Source organism: Eulemur rufifrons, chromosome 2 (genome assembly GCF_041146395.1).
Source record: "Eulemur rufifrons isolate Redbay chromosome 2, OSU_ERuf_1, whole genome shotgun sequence".
In the NCBI taxonomy this organism is placed as follows: domain Eukaryota; kingdom Metazoa; phylum Chordata; class Mammalia; order Primates; family Lemuridae; genus Eulemur; species Eulemur rufifrons.
This window is the reverse complement of record NC_090984.1, coordinates 47,187,414-47,214,135: the sequence shown is the minus strand read 5'-3', so window position 1 is coordinate 47,214,135 and position 26,722 is coordinate 47,187,414. Positions and strand designations below refer to the sequence as shown.

At 38.9% G+C, this 26,722-nt stretch overlaps 1 protein-coding gene and 1 pseudogene across 2 annotated transcripts; both read left to right on the top strand.

Moving 5' to 3' along the window:
- The first annotated feature begins 344 nt into the window (after positions 1-344).
- On the top strand, positions 345-26,722 carry TRIM69 (tripartite motif containing 69). 2 transcript variants are annotated; one of them, XM_069460639.1, is made up of 7 exons: positions 345-533; positions 18,861-19,337; positions 20,537-20,632; positions 23,701-23,934; positions 24,718-24,740; positions 24,826-24,950; positions 26,126-26,722. In XM_069460639.1, exons 2-7 carry the CDS (start codon positions 18,909-18,911, stop codon positions 26,665-26,667), a joined length of 1,449 nt encoding a protein of 482 aa, XP_069316740.1. In that variant the 5' UTR covers positions 345-533; positions 18,861-18,908; the 3' UTR covers positions 26,668-26,722. The 2 variants fall into 2 exon arrangements, with proteins under 2 accessions (XP_069316740.1, XP_069316748.1); XM_069460647.1 differs by lacking the exon at positions 18,861-19,337.
- LOC138376351 (E3 ubiquitin-protein ligase makorin-1 pseudogene) lies at positions 13,597-17,431 on the top strand (annotated as a pseudogene).

Sequence of the window (26,722 nt, the reverse complement as noted above, 5' to 3'; positions counted from 1 at the left end):
GGCTATTTCAATGGAATGTGAGAGGTATACTAGCTCTCTATTAAAGCCACGCAGCTGGTGTCTTGATGCTGTAGATGGGGTCATAAGCAGGGGTGAGGTAGTGATTTCTCATGCGTTAGGCTTATAGGCTGATGATGGTGTTTATTTCCTCTCTCGTAGAGCAGCCTAGTCCAGAAATGAGGATCTGTGAACCTTAAGATTAGACTACCACCTCGAATCTAAATAAGCTGCCCTCTTCCCCTCCAAATAAAAAGTGTAGGCAGGTAAGTTATTCCAATCAGGGTTTCTCTTTTTCTTAAGCAAATAATGATCAAAGCAACTGACAAACTGTCACGGAATCTGCCAGATCTCAGTCTAGCCTTGCCCCTTCTCTCCAGTTCCTGAACTTTTCTTCCTTCCGTCATGCTCTGAGCCCATTTCTAGCAAACTAACCAGTCCCTGACTCCTGGTCTGCAGCCATCCTGGGCCTGCTGAGCTCTGATCCAAGTGTCCACTTCTGCCCTCTCATGGTCTGATGACTGAGCTTCACGGAGGTTAGTTACTTTTTTCTAACTTAGTAGGTTTTCTAGGCATAGTGTGAAAAACAGGATCAACGGGTATGGATTTGGGAGCACGAAAGGAAATTCATAAAGGGAAGTATTTAACTTTTGACAGCTTGTATCTGCTATACTCTCTCCAGACCTTGAAATAACTGAGAATTTAGATTAGAGAAGCTGGTAGGGAAGTAATGAAATCCACCAAAACATTTTGAGAAAAATTAAACTACATGCTATACAAAAATTCACCTTCCTTGTTAATTTAATCGTTTGATTAGTTTTAGATTAAAAAATTACTATGTGTAACTTGGTTTGCTCACATTTTATATTTAAAGCAGAGTTGATTCTCACAGGAGTTAAACATTTTTAATTAAATTCCTTCCCTTAAGAACTCTTCAGAGCTAAAATAAAGTTATATTCTTCTGAACTTAGTGTTTTCTTGATTGTCAGACAGACAAAAGAAAATGTTTATGTGCTACAAGAACACTGAAAAACTCACTAAAATTCATCAATAAGAAATTTTGACACATTGGCCTTTATATTCTGAGTTATCATCATTTCTGCCAGTTTCCACTTCTTATAAAATTTAATTTCATTATATGTATATTAATCATTAAGATCAGATTCTAATTTCTTCTATCATTCCTTTAGTTTTACTCTTACTCATTTCTGTTCTTAGCAGTTGAAGCAAACAGGGCTATCAGTATTTTGCTTATAATTTCTAGAGGAAAAAATAAACACTACTGCCTATACCAATTATATTCTTATTCCTTTAAGGCCAAATCAGTAAAAATAGACACTTTTCTATAATAGTAAAAAAAGTTATTTTTGTGATAGTGAGCTTCCCATTATTTTAAATATTCAGGCATGTGCCAGAAAGGAGTGAATTAAGTGACTTAAAATCTCTTTTAACTCTGAGAAGCTCTGAGAAGTCTGAAAGTTCAGAATCTTTCCTTCTTATGTGAAAATGGCATAACTTGTGAAGCAGAAATGTATCTTGCTCTTGTGTTTGATCTGGCTGTGCCATATGGTTTGTCTCTAGATGAATTGTATTTCTCTGCTCTTAAAGTTAATCCTTCAGAAAATCTGCCCATCAAAGTTTAAGAATTACTTTGGAACAATAAAGGCTGAAAAGCAATAAATAAACTTTCCTTAAATATTTTATTAACTATTATTTCGAAAATTTACAACCCAAAACTTCTCAGGAAAAAAAAATCTCTGGTAAAAATGAAATATTTCTTCTGCACATTTCCAAGGACTTCATAGCTCTAATCCTTGCCTTTTCTTTGCTCTTTGAGAATGTGCACAGTAAGTGGAAAGAGGAGACATGCTTTCTTAGAAAGTGATTCCTGCCAGTCAGGGCTTTACAAGGATGAGCATTGATTCCTGACTTCAGTTTCTCTCCTTCTGCCTTAAGGTCAGATTTTCCCTAAAAGGGCTGGCAGTGGATGTGATTTCCTAAGAGATTTCCAGGTACAAGAATTTCAGAATCTCCTTTGGTTTCCAATTGTATATGTCCCTCTAGAGCAGTGGGAAGTTATTCCAGATATTTTGCCTCACAAATTTGATCCATTTAATAATTTAATTACACAAAACATATTAATTGGCTCTCCGTTGACTCAGTGGTTAAGATAATAGGCTTTGGGGTCAGATAAGGAGTTCAAATATGTGACCCTGGCAAGATACTTAAACTCTTTAAGCTTCAGTTTCCTTAAAAATAGGGTAATAATACCTATTCTTGTAGAGTTCTCATGAAGATTAAATAAAATACTAAATATGAAGCCATTTGCACAGTGAATGCTCAGTGAATATTAGCTAATGTAATTAATCCCTTATTTAATAGCAGAGGATAAATTCTTGAAAATCAGGGTAATTGGCAAAACCTTAGCTGGCAAAATGAATTAGCCATAAAAAACCAATCAATAATATCATTTTTTATGAATTAACAATAAACAAACCAATCATATAATATAAACAATAACACTAAATATATTTTTCATATCATAAAGTTCACCCTTTTAAAGTGTACAATTCAGTGGTTTTTAGCATATTCACCAAGTTGTACAACCATCACCACTATCTAATTCCAGAACATTTTTATTAGCCCTAAGAGAAATCCCATAATTATCAGTTACTCCCCATTCCCCCTTGTCCCAGCACTGGCAACCACTGTATACTTTAAATATGTATTTAAAATACATGGAATAAAATTCCTAAATGATATCCACCTTCAAAAGACACTGCATTCACCAGGATTACAAACTGACTCTGGTAGGTATCCTTTTTCCTAGAACATCTTCAAGTGTCCAGGTTCTCCTACAATTTTATCTTATTCTATTTTTAAAGTTTTCAAGACATTGCATTTTAAGCCCTGATTGGCTTAAAATGCAATCTTTTTCTGTACTTTCATATTTCCTGATGGGTATATTTTTCTGGGTTTGGTCTTCTATGCACATATTGAGAGGGTGGAGAAGATACATATTTTTCTTTTCATTTCCACAGAATTGCCCACTCAGCCTAGTACAAAAAGTAAATTAATCTTATTTTTATCTTTTGGTTAAAATGAAACTTAAATGAATTATTAATATGCAAAAGGATGGTGAATTAAAAATTTTTAGTGTACAACATAGCCATAGGAAATAATACTAGAAATATGAATTTTCAATATGTTGCAGAAAATTCTGAATTCTGGGGCCCTTTTTTAAAAAAAAAAAAACTTTGATAAGCTATGAAGAACAACAGAAGATTTTGGAGGCAGAGAAGCATTAACAATTATTAATATTATTAACTAGACTTTGCAACTGATTAGATGATGAGGAAGGAAGAATAGAATAAAATAAAACTCACAGATGGGTGTCAAACCTGAAAGAGGGAGTGGTGGCTACATGATATGTGTAGGCCTGACCTTCAGCATGGACTATGGGAGTGACAGTTACTGCAAATAACTCAGATTTCAAAACTGGAAGATTGGTGGTGCAATCAATACAAATAGAGAAGTCAAGAGAGGCAACTGGCCGGGCGTGGTGGCTCACGCCTGTAATCCTAGCTCTCTGGGAGGCCGAGGTGGGCGGATCGTTTGAGCTCAGGAGTTCGAGACCAGCCTGAGCAAGAGCGAGACCTCATCTCTACTAAAGATAGAAAGAATTATATGGACAGCTAAAAATATATATAGAAAAAATTAGCCGGGCATGGTGGCGCATGCCTGTAGTCCCAGCTACTCGGGAGGCTGAGGCAGTAGGATCGTTTAAGCCCGGGAGTTTGAGGTTGCTGTGAGCTAGGCTGACGCCACGGCACTCACTCTAGCCTGGGCAACAAAGCGAGACTCTGTCTCAAAAAAAAAAAAAAAAAAAAGAGAGGCAACTGATTTAGGGAGAAATATAAACTCCGTTGCAGTCATGTTGATTTTCAAGGACCCAGTCTTGGGCTCAGAGATACAGATTTGGGAGATACCTTTATAGAGGTTGTATAAGAAGTCACAGAAATGAATGGCTCATTTGATAAGAAGAGATTATAGCTCTAGAAGACAGCTGAAGACAGACCACGGTGGTGATTTACACTTAAGAGAATGAGAAGAGGAATAGAAACCGGCCAAGGCATAGGAGTGATCAGATACAGGAAAACTAGGACAATATTGCATCACAAGGGTCAAAGGATAGATTAAATAAGTCAAGGAAGTTGGAGAGTATCATTAAATGAGTGTTTAGCAAACTCTGCCCCAGCGCTCTAAGAAAAAATTTCAACAGAGTGCTGGGGTAGAGGGTCCATTACAAGAACAGAGATTCAGAGAAGTTACCTTAAGCAAAGAGGTAACCTCACTTACTGTGAGGATAAACACTCATTCCTCTACCACATTTGTTGATCAAGGCATTATTATAGGTATAAGAATCCAGGAAGAGCCAAACGACAGTGCTGTGGTTAATATAAACAGCCATTTTCCATATTTGTTTCTCTCTATAAGTCTATAAGTCTTGTCCCTACCAACTAAGTGACTCCCTCGATCCTACATCTCTACATTTCCTCTGTCTTCTATTCAAAATTCATCTCCTTTACTCCATTTCCTTATGACTTTCCATGCCACGACCTTTCATGTCCCAAACACTACCTCATGGCAATCTTTAAGCTTTTGCTGCTGCTTTCAATTTCTGGATTCTCCCTTTGTTTCCAGATTCAAATTCACGAGAGGTTTTGCTTTGCCAGATCATCTTTTTGTATTAAGTTACATCTTGGATTGCTGGACAGTCTATGGAATGGGTTTGAAGCCCATCGGTGACCTGGGAGAGGGAGTGGAGGCCACATGATATGTGTAGGCCTGACCTTTAGCATGGACTGTGAGAGTGACAGTTACTGCAATTAAGATATCTAGTGGGTATTAGGAATTAGTCTTAGTTTAAAATTCAAGTGTGCAAAGAATAGCACATAATATCTTTTATAACACTGCTAAATATTGGCTTTGAGTCCTCATTCCTGTTGGCTGGAGAGAAATTCAATTTGTAATCTGTGAGGAAAGGCATCCATACTGATTACTGCTGAAAGTCCATTACCCAATCTTGCTAAGATGGTATATTGACACCCTTCTCTAAATATATAGATGTTGGATAAAGTGTCAAAAATAATTTAAGCTTTGGTTTTTAAGTGGTAGAATAAAAACAGTGATTTTCTTAGAAACTCATCCATCGTTAAGTCAAAACTATAAGGAAAATGAAAAATAGACTAACCATGGCAATGAAACTAGAGGCAACAAATAGCTTGGACTATAATCTATGAGAAAGTACTGTCAAATGTAGTGAAAGTCAAGCAGGAATGTGAAAGAGGATGCCTAGGGATGCAGATCTTACACAAAAGGAGAGTGACATAGTTCTCCAAAAAAATACCCCATCCTATGGGCCAAGACCCACAAGCTGTTGTACAGAACAATGAAAACAGGCAAGCAGACTTAAGCTGGAGCTTCCTTACACCCATTTGTCACAAAAATTTGAGAAATAGGGAAGGTGAAGTTGAACAAAGACAAATAAGCCATATTTGCAGCAAGCAGTCTGTTGGTGAGGTACAGTGAGGAGATAGACTCTTCGTTGTAAGAAACCCTGCAATGCTGATCATGAGGAAAAAAGAACTTATGCACACATTGTTTCATAAAGAAAATAGCCTCAAATATGATTCCACCTACGCCCTCATACAAGTCTCGTGCAAATAGCTGGTTCAGGAAGAACTCACCTCATTCAAAGATGTTTTCAAAAACATAGCTGAATGCGCTGGGTGCGGTGGTTCGAGCCCATAATCCCATAATCCCACTATTCTGGAGGCTGAGGGAGGAAGCCTTGAGCCCAGGAGTCTGTGGCTAGTCTGGGCAACATAGCAAGACCTTGTCTCCTAAAACAAAAACAAACAAAAAAAGACGTTTAAAGAAACAAGAAATAAATAGCACCTATAAAACAAGAATGGGAGAAATGTCCAGAGCAAAGCACAGAGAGCTATGAAAATATAAAAAAATTAAGAATAATGGAGACTAGAGTGAGAAGCTCTGAATGTCTGTCTGATAGTTTCAGAAAAGGAGGCTGCAGAGAATGGTGGAGAGGTAATATTAAAAGAGAAAATGGCTATATTAGGTCCAGACATGCAAGACCCAGGTTTTGCCTGGGTTTGGGGAGATAGGTATCAGGGATAAGGAACACAGGCTGTGTGGGAAACTATGAAGCAAATGGCTAGGGACTTAAGCAAAGTATTTGGGTATATAAAGGGTGATAATCCAGGGATGGGATGAGGACAACATAAATAGTTATCAGTGAGAATGGAATCTGATGATGAGGCAAAAGATTTTTAGCCATGCTTCCCTGGCTAGAATAAATCTGAATAAGAGAGAAACTAAGCCCATAAGTACAGGTAAATACAAACTTCTAATTGGGAATGGAGGGTTAAGAATGAGGAACAGAGCAGTTCTGGGTACTCAGATTCTCAAGATGACACACAGGAGATGGAGATAGCTCTGGCCTTTGGGATAGAATTCTTTGAATTCCCTGATCCTACCACTGACTTGAGTGTCAGAGCAAGTTCATATTCCTCTGAGCTCCAGTTTCCCCTCTCAGGAGCAGGAGAATAACCTCTGGACCAACCCTCCGGAATTTTGCCTCAGAATAAATCTTCTGTCAATATTTAAGTTTTTTGTCCTTCAGGGGGAGATGATATGCAAATTGAAAAATAGAAGCCAGGGGCTTCTAGTTGCACTTTGCCCTGGCCACAAATGTAGTGAAGGTCCAGATGTGGGCAGCTCATGGACAAAGCTTCTATGTTACTTATTTCTATGCCCTGGGAAGTATGGGCATAGATACAAAGCTGGCATCATTGAACGTTTACTTATACCATCACACCCTTAGGTATTGACATTGAAGCCACTTCTGGTGGCTAGTCATCAAGTAGTAGCACATCCTGAAGGCACTATAATATAACTTTCTGCAAAGCAGGATATTGTTGAGTCTAAAAATTCTGGCTCTGGAGTCAAATGGTTTCACTTTTTTAAACATTGAGGTATAATTAAAATAACATAAAATTAACCATTTTAAAATGTAGCATTTAGTACATCTACAATGTTGTGCAACCATCACGTCTGTCTAGTTCCAAAGCACTTTTGTCATTCCAAAAGGAAACCTTATATCATTGAGCAGTCACTCCCCATTTCTCCTTCCTCCCAGCCCTTGGTAACCCCTAATCTGCTTTCTGTCTCTGTGCATTCACCTATACCATATATTTCATATAAATGGCATCGTGTAATATGTGATCTTTTGTGTCTGGCTTCTTTCACTTAGCACAATGTTTTTGAGGTTCTTCCATGTTGTATCATGTATCAGAACTTCATTCTTTTTTATGGCTGAATAATCTTCCATTGTATGGATATGCCAAATTTTGTTTATCCATTCATCAGTTGATGGACATTTGGATTGTTTCCACCTGTGGCTACGGTGAATAGTGCTGCTTTTAACATTTGTGTACAAGTTTTTTTTTAAATACCTGTTTTCAATTTCACCTGGCAGTGGAATTATTAGGTCAAAAGGTAATTCTTTTTAACTTTTTGAGGAGCTGCTCAACTGTTTCCCACAGTGGCTGCACCATTTTACATGCTCATCAGCAATGAGTACAAGTGTCCTAATTTCTCCATATCCTCAGCAATACTTGTCATTTTCCATTTTGTAAAAATTATAGAAATACTAGTGGGTTTAAAGTGATATCTCATTGTGGTTTTGATTTGAATTTTCCTAATGACTAATGATATTGAATATGTTTTCATGTACTTGTTGGTCATTTGTCTACTTTCTGTGGGTAAATGTCTATTCAAGTCCTTTGTCCATTTTTAAATTGGGTTGTTTGTCCTTTTGTTGTTGAGTTGTAAGAGTTCTTTATATATTCTATATATAAAATATCTATCTCTAATTAAGATATATACTTGACGTTAATCAAGTATAGGATTTGCAAATATCTTCTTACATTCTGTGAGTTATCTTTTCATTCTCTTGTGAAAAGAAAACTAAAAATAGTTTGTTTTCTTATGATGTCTTTATCTGGCTTTAGGATTAGGATAAGCTATCCTCATAGCATGAGTTAGGAAGTGTTCCCTCCTATTTTTTGGAAGAGTTTGAGAAGGATTGGTATTAATTCTTTAAAATGTTGGGTAGAATTTATCAGTGAAGCCATCTGGTCCTGGGCTTTTTGTTGTTGTTGTTCTTGTTGGGAGGATTTTGATTACTACCTAATCTCTTTACTTGTTATAGGTCTGTTCACATTTTCTATTTCTTCTTGAGTCAGTTGTGGTAGTTGGTGTGTTTCTAGGAATTTTTTCATTTCATCTAGGTTACCCAATTTGTTGGCATAGAATAGTAGTTTCTTATAATGCTTTTTTATTTCTACAAGGCCTGTATTAATGCTCCCACTTTCATTTTTGATTTTAGTAATTTGAATCGTCCCTCTTTGGGTTTGTCAATTTTGTGGATTTTTTCCCCAAGAATCAACTTATTATTTCAATGATTCTATTGTTTTTCTATTCTCTATTTTGTTTATCTCCACTCTAATGTTTATTTCCTTCTTTTTACTAGCTTGGAATTTAGCTTGTACTTTTCTTTCTAGCTCTAGGGGAAATTTAGGTTATTGATTTGTGGTCTTTCTTCTTTTTAAATGTAGGTGTTTACAGCTATAACTTACCCTGTTAGCACTGTTTTCACTGCATCCCATAAATTTTGATGTGTTGTGTTTTTGCTTTTCTATTAGCATCTTCTAATTTCATTTGTAATTTCTTCTTGGATCCATTGGTTGTTTTTTTTTTAATTTCAGGAAATTATGGGAGTACAAACATTTTGGTTACATGTTATGACTTTGCCACATCCCAACCATGATTTGAGGCGTGCCCTTTCCCCCACTACAATGCTCACTGCATCCATTATTTGTGAGTTTACCCACCCCCAACCCCCCTACCCCCAAAGAATCTAACTACTGTGTGAACACCTTAGTGTTGATCAGTCAGTGCTAGTTTGATGGTGAGTACATGTGGTGCCTATTCTTCCATTCTTGTGATACCTCACTTCAGAGGATGGGCTCAAGCTCTATCCAGGAAAATATAAGAAGTGCTAGATCACCATCGTTGTATTCCATTGTATACATATACTATGTTTTATTAATCCATTCATGATTGAGGGGAATTGGGTTGTTTCCACATCCTTGCCATAGTGAATTGTGCTGCAATAAACATTTGAGTGCAGATGTCTTTATTATAGAATGACTTTTGTTCCTCTGGGTAGATACCTAATAGTGCTATTGCTGGATCAAATGGTAGTTCTACTTGTAGCTCTTTGGGGTATCTCCAAATACTTTTCCACAGAGGTTGCACTAATTTGCAGTCCCACCAGCAGTGTAAGAGTGTTCCTATCTCTCCACATCCTCGCCAGCATTTGTTGCTTTGGTATTTTTTGATAAAGGCCAATCTTTCTGGAGTTACGTGATATCTCATTGTGGTTTTGATTTGCATTTCCCTAATGATTAGAGATGTTGAGCATTTTTTTATATGTTTGCTGGCCATTATACTGTCTTCTTTTGAAAAGTTTCTGTTCATGTCCTTTGCCCATTTATTGATGGAGTTGTTTGATTTTTTCTTGTTGATTTTCTTGACTTCCAGATAGATTCTTGTTATCAGCCCTTTGTTGGATATGTAGAGAGCAAATATTTTCTCCCATTCCGTAGGTTGTCTGTTCACCCTAATGATAGTTCTTCTTGGACCCATTGGTTGTTTAAGAGTGTGTTGTTTAATTTTCACATATTTGTGAATTTTCCAGTTTTTCTTCTGTTACTGATTTCTAGTTTCATTCCATTGTAGTCAGAGAAGATGCTTTGTATGATTTTAATCTTTTAAAATGTACTGAGACTTGTTTTGTGACTTAATATATGGTCTATCCTGAAGAATGTTCCATGTGCACTTGAGAGGATTGTGTATTGTGCTATTGTTAGATGGAGTGTTCTATATATGTCTGTTAGGTCTAGTTGGCTTGTGGTGTTGTTCAATTCATTTATTTCTTTAATAATCTTCTGTCTAGTTGTTCTATCGATTATTGAAAAAGTGAGGTACTAAAATCTACAACTCTTATTGTAGAGCTATCTATTTCTATTTTCAATTCTGTTTTTGCTTTACATATTTGGGGCTCTGTTGTTAGGTATGTATATGTTTATAATTGTTATATCTTCTTGATGAATTGACCCTTTTATCATGTCCTTGATAATGTCCTTCTTTGTCACTTGTAACAATTTTATCTTACAGTCTATTTTGCCTGATATTAGTGTGGCCACTCCATCACTCTTTGGTAATTATTTGTATGAAATATCTTTCCATCTTTTCATTTTCAACTGATTTGTGTCCTTGGATCTAAGGTGAGTCTCCTGTAGACAGCATATAGTTGGATCATGTTCTTTTTATCCATTCTCCCAACCTCTCTTTTAATCAGAAGTTAATCCATTTTCATAAAATGTAATTACTGATAAAGAAAGACTTACCTATACCATTTTGTCATTTATTTTCTATATGTGCTATCTTTTTTGTTTCTAAATTCCTCCATTACTTCCTTCTTTTGTAGTTGATTTTTTTCCCAGTGTACCATTTTGATTCTCTTCTTTTTCTTTACATTGTTTGGTGTTTTTTTCTTAGTAATTATCTAGGGGGTTACAATTAACATATTAACTTTGTAACAATCAAGTGTGATTTAATGCCAACTTAGCTTTAACAGTAGAAAACAAAAAGTTCTACTATAAAAATTCTGCTCCTTTTCAGTTCTGTTTCCTCCTTATGTTGTTATTTTCACAAAATATATCTTTATACATTGTGTACCCATTAACACACATTTATAATTATTCCTTTATGCATTTGTCTTTTAAATCAAATGGGGTAAAAGGGGAGTCATAAACCAAAAACTGCAATAATATTGGTCTTTATATTAATATTTACCTATGTAGCCACCTTTACAATTGTTCTCTATTTCTTTATATGGTTTTAAGTTTCTTCCTAGTGTCCTTTCATTTCAGACTGAAGGACTACCTTTAGCATTTCTTCTAGAGCAGGCCTACTATCATTTCTTGTAGTGTAGGACTATTAGAAAATTTCCTGAGGTTTTGTTATATTTGGCAATGTCATGATTCCTCTTTCATTTTTGAAGGATGATTTTGATGGATATAGAATGGATATAGATGGATATAGAATTCTTGACAGTTTTTTCTTTCAACGGTTCAAATATGACATCTCACTGCTTTCTGGCCTTCATATTTTCTGAAAATAAATTGGCTGTTAATTTCATTGAGGATCATTCGTACATGGTGAGTCACTTCTTTCTTGCTGCTTTCAAGATTCTCTCTCTGTCACTTGACACTTTGACTATAATGTGTCTCATTGTGGATCTCTTTGAATTTATCCTGCTTGAAGTTTGTTAAACTCTTCAGATGTATAATTTCATCATATTTGGTAAGTTATCAGCCATTATTCTTCAAATATTCTTTCTATACCTTTCTCTTCTCCTCTCTTTCTGGGATTCTCCTTACGTACATGTTGGTATGTTTGATGGTGTCTCATAGGTCTCTTAGGCTCTGTTCATCTTTATTCATTCTTTTATATTTCTGCTCCTCAGTGAATTTTTTATTTCAGTTATTGTACTTTTCAGCCCCATATTTTCTTTTATTTCTTCTTTTCTTAAGATATGGGGTCTCATCCTGTCACTCATGCTGGAGTGCCATGGTGTAATCATAGATCACTGCAGCCCCCAGCTCCTGGGCTCAAGCAATCCTCCTAGCTCAGCCTCCTGAATAGCTAGGACTACAGGTGCATGCCAGCATGCCTGGCTAATCTGCAAATCTTTTATAGAGATAGGACCTTGCTGTGTTGCCCAGGCTGGTTTTGAACTCCTGGGCTCAGCTTCCCAAAGTGCTGGGATTACAGGCACAAGCCACCGTGCCTGGCCCAGCTCCATATTTCCTATTTGGTTTCTTTGTACAAGTTCTAACTTTTCATTGGTATTCTCTCTTTGCTGAGACATTGTTCTGGCTTCCTTTAGTTCTTTGAGCATGTTTAAGATGGTTGATTTAAAATCCTTTACTAATAGGTCCAATGTGTGGGCTTCCTTAGGGAAAATTTCTATCAATTTTTTTCCCTGTGAATGGGCCATACTTTCTTGTTTCTTTTAATGCCTTTTTGTTGAAAACTGGACATTTTAAATATTACAATGTGGCATCTCTGGAAATCATATTCTCTCCATTCCTAGAGTTAGTTGTTGTTGCTTGTTGTGGGTTGCTGTTGTTTGCTTGCTTAGTGACTTTTCTAAACTATTTGTATAAAGTCTTTGTCATATGTAGCCACTGAAACCTGTGTTCGATTAGTTCAGTGGTCAGCTAGTGTTTTGACAGAGCTTCCTCAAATGCCTGGAGCCAAGAATAAGAAATAAAAACAAAAAAGTACTCTTCCAATCTTTGCCAATTGGCTCTGTGTTGTGATGTTCCTTTAACACTTAGCCAGGCTATTTACAGCTCTGCCTTAACCTTTATTTTCTGCTCACCTGGGGCCTGATGGTCAGCCAGAGGTGAAAGCTCAGGGTCTTCTCAGGCTTTTTTTGAGCATGTGTCCATACCAGGACATGCTCATGGGCTTTTTGATTACCTGGTCTACGTGGGACCTTTTAAAAGCCCTTGTTCCGTAGTGTATTTCCTTTGCAACCTCTTCGTTCCCAGGCTTTTTGGTCTGTTGATTGCTTATTGCTATGGCTTAGATATTTGTTCCCCCAAACTGCACGTTGAAATTTGATCCTAACATTGGAGGTGGGGTCTAATGAAGAGGTGTTTGGGTCATGGGGGCAGATCCCTCATAAATGGCTTGGTGCTGTCCTTATGGTAATGAATGAGTTCTTGCTCTATTAGCTCCCAGGAGAACTGATTGTAAAAAAGAGCCTGACAGCTCACCCTCCTCTTGCTTCTGCTCCTGCCATATATTCTGCTCCTGCCATATAATCTCTGCACACACCAGCTCCTCTTTGTTTTCCACCATGAGTGGAAGCAGCCTGAGCCCTTGCCAGAAGCAGATGCTGGTGCCATGCTTCTTGTACACTTTGCAGAACCATGTGCCAAATAAACCTCTTTTCTTTATAAATTACCCAGACTCAAGTATTCTTGTATAGCAAACACAAATGGACTAAGACACTTTATCCTGACTTTCATTCCTTGACCCAAGCTGCTGTGACTAATACTTTTCCTTTTAAATGCTTTCAGTGAAAGCAGGCTGCACATACTTAATCCTCCTTTCAAAATCCCATAAAATTTATATGAAGAGAATAAATCTATAACTGTGTTAGAACACAGGAGACACAGCGAGGAAAGCAAGGCAAGGACGAATATATAAAATATAATTTGGGAGAGCGCACAGAGACGCGGCGCGGGGCGGGCGGGGACCGAGCGGGCGCCTCAGTCTCCCTCCCTCGCCTCGCCGCCTTCTCTCCGCTGACGGACCGGAACTATGTGATCACGGAAGTTCCGGGGCCATTGCTGTGTGGGATAAACAGTAATGGCGGAGGCTGCGGCTCCGGGAACGACAGCCATAACATCGGGAGCAGAAGCGGCAGCGGCGGCGATGGCAGCGGCCTCCCCAACCCCTCTCCCCACAGTCGCCGCCCCGTCTCCGGGGGCACGCATAAGGGGCGGCGGCAACGACCGCAGCGGCGGCGCCTGGACTAAACAGGTCACCTGCAGGTATTTTATACACCGGGTTTGTAAAGAAGGAGATAACTGTCGATACTCGCATGACCTCTCTGACAGTCCGCATGGTGTAGTGTGCACGTATTTTCAGCGAGGGTACTGTATTTACGGAGACCGCTGCAGATACGACCATAGCAAGACATTGAAACAGGAAAAAGCAACTGCGACAGAGCTAACTGCAAAATCATCTCCTGCTGCTTCCCCAAGGCTCCCTTCAGCAGTCGGGCCGCTTGCTGAAATGGATGCAGGCGAAGCAGAGTCAAGAAATTCAAACTTGGCAACTGTAGGACCAGGTTCAGAGGACTGGGTGAATGCTATCGAGTTTGTTCCTGGACAGCCCTACCGTGGCCGTACTACCCCTTTCTGCACTGACGCACTTCTGCAGGGCTCAGTGACCAAGAAAGAATCACAGAAAGAGCAAACCGCTGTGAAAACAAAGAAGCAGCTTTGCCCCTATGCTGCAGTGGGAGACTGCCGATATGGGGAGAACTGTGTGTATCTCCATGGATATTCATGTGATATGTGTGGGCTGCAGGTCCTACATCCAACGGATGCTGCCCAGAGATCACAACATATAAAATCTTGCATTGAGGCCCATGAGAAGGTCATGGAGCGCTCATTTGCTGTGCAGCGCAGCAAGGACAAGGTGTGTGGGATCTGCATGGAAGTGGTCTATGAGAAAGCCAACCCCAGTGAGCGCCGCTTCGGGATCCTTTCCAACTGCAACCACACCTACTGTCTCAAGTGTATTCGCAAGTGGAGGAATGCAAAGCAATTTGACAGCAAGATCATAAAGTCCTGCCCAGAATGCCGGATCACATCTAAGTTTGTCATTCCAAGTGAGTACTGGGTGGAGGACAAAGAAGAGAAGCAGAAGCTCATTCAGAAATACAAGGAGGTAATGAGCAACAAGGCGTGCAGGCATTTTGGTGAAAGACGTGGGAGCCTCCCATTTGGAGGGAACTATTTTTGCCAGCATGCGCACCCTGACGGCCGGAGAGAGGGGCCACAGAGACAGAAAGTGGGAGCATCAAGCAGATGCCGGGCCCAACGAATGAACCACTTCTGGAAGTTCATTGAGGAAATAGAGAACAGCAGTCACTTTGACAACAACGAAGAAGAGGTTGTCATCTTTGAGATGGCCGAGATGTCGCTTATGCTTTTGGCTACAAGTGGGGACAACGCACTGACAGACTCTGAAGATGAGTGGGACTTGTTTCTTGATGTGCTAGAAGATTTTTATGACTTGGATCTGTAGAACCCTTGCGTGGCGGGTGAACTGGGCTGCCGAGCCTGCTGTCCCCTGTGCTGGTGTGGCAGTGCCTGTGTTTCTCTTTTAGGCAAGCCTATCAACTCCAGGTTCTGTCGTAATAATTTTTACCCAGGGCCTGTCTTCTCAATCCCTCACCTTTCCCCAAGGAGTGTGTTGTTTTCTCTGTTTAAAAAGTTACAAAAATAAATCTTAGGCTGGGCATGGTGGCTCACGCCTATAATCCTAGCACTCTGGGAGGCTGAGGCAGGAAGATCGCTCGAGGTCAGGAGTTCCAGACCAGCCTGAGGAAGAGCGAGACCCTGTCTCTACTGAAAAATAGAAGGAAATTATCTGGACAACTAAAAATATATAGAAAAAATTAGCCCGGCATGGTGGCGCATGCCTGTAGTCCCAGCTACTCGGGAGGCTGAGGCAGAAGGATTGCTTGAGCCCAGGTGTTTGAAGTTGCTGTGAGCTAGGCTGACGCCAGGGCAAAAGAGCGAGACTCTATCTCAAAAATAAATAAATAAATCTTAAAGTTAGTTTTTTTGTAACACGACTTTAACTGTCAGACAGTTAGTGTAGGTTTGTTGCATCATCAACAAACCAGATTTGTTGGTTTCAATCTTGTTTTCAACCAGATTGTGTTTATGGACTTTTCACATTCACTTTGAGGACCACCCCCCAGGTTCAAAAGTAAAAGCACTGGCCATGCTTTGGGGTCTAAGAATAGGAGTGTCGGGTGAAGGGACCTGAGCTGGCAAGTAGCCTTCTGCTACAGACTGGGAGGTGGCTCCTTGGGGTTTCTGGTGAAATCTGCACATCTGTGTTTTTATACCTGTTCCCTACCCTGGAGTCCCCACCATGTACACTTGTTCTGTGGTTTTGATCTCTTGTTTAATTGCACGTAAGTAATCCTACTGGGTAACCAGAACCACTTGTGAATGTGTTGAGATTTCTACTGTGTTTTGCATGATAGGAAAATTGAGAAAGAATACATATAAAAGATACAGGGTCACAAAATCAATTCAGAATTGGAAGTTGACTCCCAAGGGCTGGTAGACTTGATGTGTGTGTGAGTGTGTGAGATAAGCTTCTCATCCCTGCATAGATGCAGTATTCTTAGCCTTAGTAGAAAAACATGGTTTAGTGGCTTCAGCTTTGTGTGGCAGATAGATCTTAAAGGACAAAGCAGTATACTGGTAGTTGTTAATATAGCAGTGCTAGCTCTGTCTGTCTATATATATAGAGAAATTGGGGTTAGCCATAGAAGTTAAAACTATCTGGTTATCCCATATAGTAACACAAACAGTTGTATTTAATATTCTACGATCTAGCCTTTCCAATCCAGGCACTTTTTGAAAAATCTTTGTCCTCATTTGAGGAGTCTTATTGTTGGGTTTTTGTGTTCGTTTTGGTGGGTATTTGCCTCATTCCACCCCTGAGCTTTGCAGGTTGACAGATGTGATTCAAAACTATGTTCTAAGGTATTTATTATAGTGGAATAGTTGGTTTGCAGCAATAAGTAATACTTTTCCACTAAAGGGGAGAGTTGGTAATTGATAAGATGAGCTAAAGTTCAGTTAGAAGAATTCCTTGATCAGAAATTTTACCTTTGCATTTTGTTGCTCTTTTTCCTGAAAATAACTTGGAGATGCTCCTGGTTTGTCCATCCACTGCTTTGATTCCTTGGATCCCACCTATTCTTTCACTTTAAGAAAAAAACAAATAATTGTTGCAGAGGTCTCTGTATTTTGCAGCTGCCCTTTTGTAAAGAAGCACTTTTCCCAAATAAAACAATTTAAAATATATATATAATTTGGGGGCCTGGTGCAGTGGCTCATGCCTATAATCCAAGCACTTTGGAAGGCCAAGGTGGGAGGATCACTTGAGGCCAGGAGTTCGAGACCAGCCTGGACAACATAGCAAGACCCCATTTCTATAAAAAAATTTCAAAATTAGCTGTGTATGATAGTGTGTGCCTGTAGTTCTAGCTACTTGGAAGGCTGAGGCAGGAGGATAAGTTAAGCCCAGGTACTTGAGGTTGCAGTGAGTTATGATCACACCACTATACTCTAGCTTAGGTGACAGAGTGAGACCCTGTCTCTAAAAAATTGTATATATATCTATGTGTGTGTATGTGTATGCACATAATTTTCTTTATATAAACATCAAATCAGGCAAAAAATAGTATATCTTTTAGGTATATATGTATTAAAAATATAAAGTGATGTTAGGAAATGATTAACACAAAATTCAGGATAGTGGTCATCTCAGGAATGGGGGGAAAGTCATATAGGTGGTAAGGAGCATGTGAAGAGCTTCTGGGATATCTGGCAAGGTTCTGTCTCTTTTCATGAGCACTTATCTATTAATAATTCAATAAGCTATATATTTCTTTTGTGCTGCTTTCTGTATTTGTGTTATACATAAAAATAAAAAGTTTAAAAAATAATTAAGAATTCTTGTTCAATAATAGATATCATTAACAAAGTGAAATAACAACCCACTGAGTAAAAATAGATATTTGTAATGCATGTATTTGATTAAAATTCATATCTAGAATATGAAGAATTTCTATGAATAAATAAAAAGACAGAAAACTCAACAATAAAATAGGTGCCTTGAGCAAGCGCTTCACAAAGGAGGAATGCAAACAGACAGTTAGCATATGAAAAATGGGCCCAATATCCATAGCTATCAGGCAAATGGAGATTAAAGCCACAATACTTCAACACATTCATAGCTTAAATGAATATACCTAAACTGAGTTTTGACAAGGATTTGGAACAATACTGGTGGCAGTATAAATTTATACAACTACTTAGGAAACATCTACTAAGCTGATATATGCCAATTCTATGATCTACTCCCAGGAATATACCCAAAAGAAATGTATACATATACTCACCAAAGGTCCTGTGCAAGAATTTCCTGGCAACACTGTTTATAATAGCCCCAACTGGTAACTACCCCAAAGACTATCAACAGTAGAATAAAGAAGTAAATTATAGCATGTTCATACAATGGAATATTATACAACGAGAATGACTGGACTACAATTATGTACAACAGTAGAGATAAATTTTACAAATGTCACATTAAATAAAAGAAGCAAGCAATAAAAGAGTTTATATTCCATGGTTGCATTTATATAAAGTTTTAAAACAGGCAAAATTAATGTATAGTGTTAGAAGTCAGGATAGGGATCAACCTTGGTGAGGGGAGGTGACATGAAGCAAGGACTTAGGAGCTTTTGGGAACGTGCTAATGTTCTGTTTCTTTATCAGTGCAATTATCATATAGATATGTTCATTTTATGAAAAGTCAATGAGCTACAGACTTATGATTTTGCATTTTTTCTGTATTTATATTTCTGAAATATGTTTTACAAAAAGGAGTAGGGGGAATCTTGGATGGTTGATGATATGCCACTGACTGAGGAATATTATTGATCTTCCAGTTCTTTGTACATGATTTCTAGAAAACAAAATAAAGGTAATAACCAGTAGAGCAGAAGTTGAAAGTAAAGCTTTCAACTAATACATGGAAATAGTAGATAAAAAGAGGGAAGTAAAACAAAATACATTTCTTTGGTTGAATACTCTTTCTTCCTCTGCCTTGGTTCTCTATTAAAGTTTAAATAGTGTCATAAACTATGATGTTAGCACTGAATTTGTTGGATCACTTTCAAAGGAGAGATTATGGTGCTTTTACTCTAGTTGCACCAATTCTCAGCTCCTTTAGGAATGGAGCCCACCATTTCGGAGTGCTGAAATGGACAAGAAAGAGAAACTCATTTTAGCTGTTCTTTTCCAAAGGTATCCTCCAACCTCTCCTCCAACACTGAACCAGGCAACTATGTTAAAATGAATGATTCAGTCACCCACATACCCTCCAAAGTGGTGATACAAGATATTACTATGGAGCTACACTGTCCACTGTGCCATGATTGGTTCCGAGATCCACTGATGTTAAGCTGTGGCCACAACTTCTGCCAAGCCTGTATCCAAAATTTTTGGAAGCAGCAAGCAAAGGAAACATTCTGTCCTGAGTGTAAGATGCTATGTCAATATAGCAACTGTACATTCAACCTTGTACTCGAGAAGCTGGTAGAGAAGATTAAGAAGGTACCCCTACTCAAGGGCCATCCACAGTGCCCAGAGCATGGAGAGAATCTGAAACTGTTCAGTAAGCCAGATGGGAAATTGATCTGCTTTCAATGCAAAGATGCTCGGTTGTCTGCGGGACAGTCTAAGGAGTTCCTGCAAATCTCTGATGCTGTCCGCTTCTTCACGGTGGGTGAGCCCTGGGCCTTGAGCAATCTCTTAGGAAAACTTGGAAAAATCTTTTGTAGGATTTCTTCTCTTTTCCAACCCTATCCCTTTATTCAAATAATGATTAGAAACCTCAGACTACTCAGAAAATACAACATATTTTGCAGTTATTTCTCTAGAGTTGCTGCTTATAGGAAAGGAACAGTGGAAGAGCTCTGGCCTACTCCCTCAACCTAATATTTACCTAACTCTGCCATGACAGCACTCTACTAAACACTGTGTAGCATATGGGCATGTAAGATATTGATCTTGTCATAAAAGTTTCAAAATTTGGTCAAGTTTAAAATGAAGAAAATAGCAGAATCAATAAAAGTCTAGGCCGGGCGCGGTGGCTCACGCCTGTAATCCTAGCACTCTGGGAGGCCGAGGCGGGTGGATAGCTCGAGGTCAGGAGTTCGAGACCAGCCTGAGCCAGAGCCAGACCCCGTCTCTACTAAAAATAGAAAGAAATTATCTGGCCAACTAAAATATATAGAAAAAATGAGCCGGGCATGGTGGCGCATGCCTGTAGTCCCAGCTACTCAGGAGGCTGAGGCAGTAGGATCGCTTAAGCCCAGGAGTTTGAGGTTGCTGTGAGCTAGGCTGACGCCACGGCACTCACTCTAGCCTGGGCAACAGAGCGAGACTCTGTCTCAAAAAAAAAAAATAAAATAAAAAAAAAAAAGTCTAATACTGAGAGTTAAATTTTGTTACATTTGTAATTCATAAGTGTTTACAATTTCTGAGAAGAATGGAGAAAGCTGAAATAGTTAGAGGATGTACAGTGATGAACAGTTAGAGGATGTACAGAGAAAGGACTTGGACTGGGAAATCATTTGGATTGGGAAGGGTAGAAGGAAGAAACAAGTGTTCTAGGTGAGAACAACCTAAGTAAAAGTACAGATGTTGAGAACAGTGTAACTAGAGTAGAGAACATATAGAGTTCTATTACCTTCTTCAAACTTCTATAGCTAGCTAATAAGAGGGCAAAACTAAGTTTTCTGATGCTTGTAATTTTCTTCACAATTCTTAAAAGGTACAGGAACAATGATACAGGGAAAGGGAAAGATTTTTGCAGCAAGAGCTTGCTTTATTCTGGCACACTGAAGCTTTGAGGAGATGTCCTTTATGGCCCTTTATCTCCCAAGTTGATGTGGGTTAATTCTATTTGATATTTCTAGGAGGAGCTTGCCATCCAACAGGGTCAACTGGAGACAATCCTGAGGGAGCTTCAGTCCCTGAAGAACATGCAGAAGGATGCTATTGCTGATTTCAAGGTGAGAAGCAGGGTAGAGGGGTTATGAGAACAAACTGGAATACACCCTCCAGCTATGAGGGTGCAGAGGTGCCTATACATATATTATAAATACATTAAATGGCACTTGGGCTATAGAATTGGAAAACTGACTGTAGGGTGGAAAGACATATGGTGGTGGGGTAGGTTCCTAATAGTTGATCAATAGAGCAGATTGACCTTTCCTCTAATATGTTGATCCTTTTGACCGTTCAATCCCTAGGTGATTGTTGTGGTTTGAAATTTGTCTGGTCTTTCTGTTTATCTCTGGAAAAGTAAGGAATTTACCAGAAAATATACTAAAGATTTCTATGTCCAAAGAAATGCCTTTCTTTCCTTTGGGGTTATAACTAGGCATCTCTGGACCAAAGTCTCTCAGGTTGCTGGCTTTCTCCATCTGATTTGATCTTTCTTAGCTGCCCCCAAACTAAATAAAGCTATTGCATTTACATAAAGCTATTACATTTCATAGGAGCTCTAGGACAACATTAATGGTTAGAGATTTGGCAAAATCAGTACCTAGGTTGGGGATGCAAAATTGGGAGTTCTATTTCTTCATTAATTATTTCATGGAGGAGAGCCTTCTCTGGCATTTGGCATCTGGAAGAAGAAATTTGTAGACTCAGGAAAAGAAGAAGGACAGATAGTAATGATGTCTTCAGATAATCTTGTTTCTGTTATAAGAGTTCCTAATTCAGCTATTAAGGTCAATAGAATCTTGACTATTAGAGTCCACATTCATTCATTCAATAAATATTTATTGAGTGGGTCAGGCATTATACTACTAGATGCTGGGGGTGGGAGACAGATGTTAATTAAACAATCCTACCAATAACAATAAAATAACAACTGTGATAAGTACTATAAATGACAATACAAGGTATTATGAGAGCATATAAATGGAGAAGATAATCTAGACTGGGGGAATGGAGTGCTCTGAAGAGTCACTTATTAAAAATTGATTACTGAAGGATAAATAACTTAGCCAAGTGAACTGGGTGAAGGGAATAGAAAGGAGTTGGCCTGGAAAAGAATGTTCTAGGAAGAAATAAGAACATATGGAAAAGTCCTGAGACAGGAAGTTAGTTGGTATGTTAAAAAGAGAAAAGTACAATAAAGCTGGAGCATGCTAAGCAAGAATGATATTGGTGAGGCAGAAATGGGCCCAATCATGTAGGCCCTTGTGTAGATAATGTTAAGAATTTTGAACTTCAACCTGTGAATAATGAGAAGCCATTAAAGGCTTTTAAATAGGACTTGTTTAGAATGGACATGGCGTTTCATCATCTCATTTTGAAAATATCACTCTGGCGGCTGTGTGGAGAATGGATTGGAGAGAAGCAATGGCAAGGACAATGGTTAGAAGTCTACTGCAGTGGTCCCAGAGAATGATGATGGTGGCTTGGTTTAGTGAGGCAGTGGAGATACAGAGAAATAAATTGCTTGAGCATATGCTTTGAAGGTAAGAATTTACCTGGATGTGGTGACTGATTAAATGTGAAGGGTGAGTGGAGATGTCAAATAGGCAGTTGTATATAGGAATCTGGAGCTCAGAAGTTGGCTGAAGCTGGAGATAAGAAGTCAGCATTATATATGGACAATGAAAATAAGTTTCCCGAGAAAAAAAAGATAAAAACTAAAAAGAAAACTATTAAAATTAAAAAAAAAAAAAAGAAGTCAGCGTTGGATGGTATTTAAAGCCATAGGAGGAAAGGATATTGCTTAGAAAGAAACTGTAGAATTAGAAGAGGAAAGAGCCCAGGACAGAATATCAAGTAAGTCTAAGACTCAGAGCTTGGTTAGAGGAAGTAGAACTAACAAATAAGACTAAGAAATAGTGGTGAGAAAGGTAAAAGGTAAACTGAAAAAGTGTGAGCTAGAGGAGAAGGAGTTAAGACTATTTTAAGTGTCCAATAATAGGCTGGGCACGGAGGCTCATGCCTGTAATCCTAGCATTCTGGGAGGCTGAGGTAGGAGGATCGCTTGAGCTCAGGAGTTCAAGACCAGCCTGAGTATGAGCAAGATGCTGTCTCTACAAAAAAATAGAAAAACTAAATTACCTGCATGTGGTGGTACATGCCTGTAGTCCCGGCTACTCGGGAGGCTGAGACAGGAGGATTATTTGAGCCTAGTTTGAGTTTGAGGTTGCACTGAGCTATGATGACCCAACTGCATTTTATCCAGGATGACAGAGCAAGACTCTGTCTCCACAAAAAAAGAAAGTGCAATAATAATTATGGACCATAAAATCTAAGCTTGATAAGAGGGGACATGAAGATAGAAGATAGAAGTTTATAAATAGAAACAGAGGGGTCAATGAATAGGAGGTTTCAATGAGATGCAATAATTGTAGTAGGGTACCTGAGTGAACCTAGAACACAAAAAGTTATTCTGGAGATGATGCAATTCCTGGGGAGAATAAAATCCTAGGTGTGACTATGAGAATGAGCAGATATAGGTAGAAATCACAAGAAATGAGAATGAAGAGGATGAGGAACAGAAGTCAGTATGACAAATGGTTCACCCATAAGGATGGTGAGGTTACCCAAGAAAAGAGCTACATTATCCATTTCAGTGCTTTCGAAACTGCTCATCTCCTGCTGCTTCTTCATTGTCCTGGTAGCAGGAATGGCACCCACCTGCTCCAGTTCTGATTTCTAGATAAGGACAGTTCTTCCAGTCTAACAGTACCACTTGGTAGATATTGGCTTACCAATATAGGGGGGTATTATTATTCATTCTAGAATGTTTTATTACCTCCATGGTCTTATTTATATGGCACTGGTTACCACCTCAGTATTGCAGTAGGAACCTAGAGACCATTTTCGACTATTTCCTCCTGAACTCTGAACTATTAAACGAATTGGGAAAGAGGGAATAAGTTTCCCACAGGGCTTAATTTAGTGTGGTTGAATGATGATATTCAGCAGCCATTTGTATGCATTTTTCTGTGATGATATTTCCTAAGCAAGTGAGTGTTGGTGGTGTGGGCCCATATCCCCAAGTACTAGTCTTGGTAATAACCGTGGTGATAATCATGGAGGTTTCCAGGAAAACAAGCTACATCTGCAGCAACATGTATCCTTGGAGTTTCTAAAGCTGCATCAGTTCCTGCACAACAAAGAAAAGGACATTTTAAATGAGCTTCGGGAAGAGGGGAAAGCCTTGAATGAAGAGATGGAGCTGAATATGAACAAACTTCAGGAGCAGGGTCTCCTAGCCAAGGACTTGTTGGTGAACATTCAGACACGGATGGAACAGCAGAACTCCTTCGACTTTCTCAAAGTGAGACTCCATACCAATATGATTATGGGTATACTTAGTGGGGGAAGAGGTCTGGAAAGGATACAGAAATGGCTTTTCACTGCCAGGGAAAAAAACAAAACAAAACTGCTATAGTGCTTTTAAGATTTTCTGGGAGAAAAACAGGAGGCTACTTTAGCTTTATGCTCAGCAGAAAGCTTTACTTTCATCCTTCTAGAAAACAAGATAATAAAAATCTCAATAATAATAAGCATTAATATTTTAATATTTTTCCATAAAGAACTTTGAAGCTTTATTTCTCAAAAATAAAAATGTTGTAGCCTGAGTTATACCTTTGACCGGCTCTCAGCAATCATTAAATTGACCTGTCTGAAAAGCTGTTTGCCAATCTTTGCTATCTGAAGCTTCACTTCTAAAGAAGCATTGGTTACCACTTCAGCATTCAGAAGCTTAATTGGCTAGAGAAAGGAAAAGCAGGCTTAGGACTGGAATGTCTACTGTGTTTTTCTTCTGAGACATTTGAAAGTATAGGTAAAAATAGCTTAACCTTAATTATTATCTTATTAGCTTCTCTCTTGTTCCCTCTAAAAGAGAACTATAGAAAATGAGAACAAGGTAAGGCCAGTTTATCCTGGGTTAGATCAGGGATGCAGATTAGAAAAGGCATATGAAGGATGAAAGAAGTTGGTAGAGATGGACTGGGGACTATCTGCACAAATTCTAGTGATGGCCAGTATTACCAAAGAAATTTATGGAGTTGATGAACAGGCATCTGACATCTCTATTTCTCCTTTCCTCTTCTAGGACATCACAACTTTGTTGGATAGGTAAGTGTTTCCCTATGGTATTCTTCATGTCCTTCCTTCAGTCCCTGGAGGATGTCTAAGGATAAATGATTTATGTCCACTCCAGCTTGGAGCAAGGAATGAGGTCATTGGCACCCAGAGAACTCATCTCCAGAAAGCTGAACCTGGGCCAGTTCAAAGGTCCCATCCAGTACATGAAGTGGAGGGAAATGCAGTCCACTGTCTCTCCAGGTATCAGTATCAGTGGGTAATAACTATTGGTTCCTGGGGCTCTTAATCTGTTTCATCTGTGGAACCTCTTCTGTAGTCCTAATTAGTACTTTAGAGTCTAGGATGGGGAAAGGGTAAAGCTTAGCTAGAAGGAGGCTAGTTGGTATACCTGAATTTCTTCTGGTGCCACGACCTAAGAATTTATAACTTTGTACTAGTAAATAGATAAGAGTTTTTATATCAGAATTACTCCTCAGCCTATGATTTTGTCTGACTGTTCTATCAAATGTGGCAGTAGACAAAATTTTACTCTGTTTTGCTAAATCAGCTATATAAATCTATGGGGCTTCTATGCCCTAAAGGAGGTTTCTGTACATACTCCTTTGTATATACATGGGGTCTTTACAGGCCCTCCTGTGCTTGATGTTCATATCATAGAGTATAGCATATTAGGAGATTGTTTAGATCTTCAGTGCTTCAGAAGAAAAACAACAATTTTAATAAATGTACCTGATAAGGACATTAAGTTTTTATGTTCCTGGCCAGAGGCGGTGGCTTATGCCTGTAATCCTACCACGCTGGGAGGCCGAAGTGGAACGATTGCTTGAGCTCAGGAGTTGGAGACCAGCTTGAGCAAGAGTGAGACCCCATCTCTATTAAAAATAGAAAAAATTATCTGGGCATGGTGTTGCATGCCTGTAGTCCCAGCTACTTGGGAGGCTGAGGCAGGAGGATCGCTTGAGCCCAGGAGTTTGGGGTTGCTGTGAGCTAGGCTGACGCCACGGCACTGTAGTCTGGGCAACAGAGTGAGACTCTGTCTCAAAACCTCCCCCCCAAAAACAAAGATCACAAAGTACAACCCTGATTTTATAATTATTAGGTTCAACTGACATAAAATTAGATTGCTATGAAAGTTTCTAAAGTACAGATTTACATTATTTGCATTGATTTATTTAATAGAGCATAAATTACTTCAGAGTAAAGCCTGATTTTTACCCTAACTATAAAAAATGTCTAGAATACAGCAACATGGGTACCCAAACAACAAAAAGTATATAAGTAATTGCTTGCCTAAGAGTATATAGTGTACGGGGAAATCAAGCACTGGTGTCTCTGTAAATAACTGTCTTTTACTATGGGAATTTGCATTCACCCCCTTTTCTCCCATGCCCTACTTTCTCTTACTTTCTTACTAGGCTTATCTCCACTAACTCTGGACCCTAAAACAGCTCACCCAAATTTGGTGCTCTCCAAAAACCGAACCAGTGTGTGGCATGGTGACGTTAAGCAGGTATTGCCCGATGATCCAGAAAGGTTTGACTCAAGTGTGGCTGTGCTGGGCTCAAAAGGATTCACATCCGGAAAGTGGTATTGGGAAGTAGAAGTAGCAAAGAAGACAAAATGGACCCTCGGAGTTGTCAGAGAATCCATTATTCGGAAGGGCAGCTGTCCTCTAACTCCTGAGCAAGGATTCTGGCTTTTAAGACTAAGGAATCAAACTGATCTAAAGGCTCTGGATTTGCCTTCTTGTAGTCTAAAACTGATGGACAAACTCAACAGGGTGGGCATATACCTGGATTATGAAGGAGGGCAAGTGTCCTTCTACAATGCTAAAACCATGATCCACATTTATACCTTCAGTAGCACTTTCACAGAGAAACTTTATCCCTACTTCTGCCCCTGTCTTAACGATGGTGGAGAGAATAAAGAACCATTGCACATCTTACATCCACAGTAATTAGTTATACTATTGTATAAATTCAGAGTGATATTAAAGAAGTATTGAAATAATT

What these genes read in the sequence shown, in the direction of transcription:
- TRIM69 (XM_069460639.1), top strand. Translation starts at nt 18,909, where the DNA reads ATGAATGATTCAGTCACCCACATACCCTCCAAAGTGGTGATACAAGAT. An exon ending in ATGCTGTCCGCTTCTTCACG is followed by an intron (nt 19,338 to 20,536) that starts GTGGGTGAGCCC and finishes TGATATTTCTAG; the next exon opens with GAGGAGCTTGCCATCCAACA. An exon ending in GCAGTCCACTGTCTCTCCAG is followed by an intron (nt 24,951 to 26,125) that starts GTATCAGTATCA and finishes CTTTCTTACTAG; the next exon opens with GCTTATCTCCACTAACTCTG.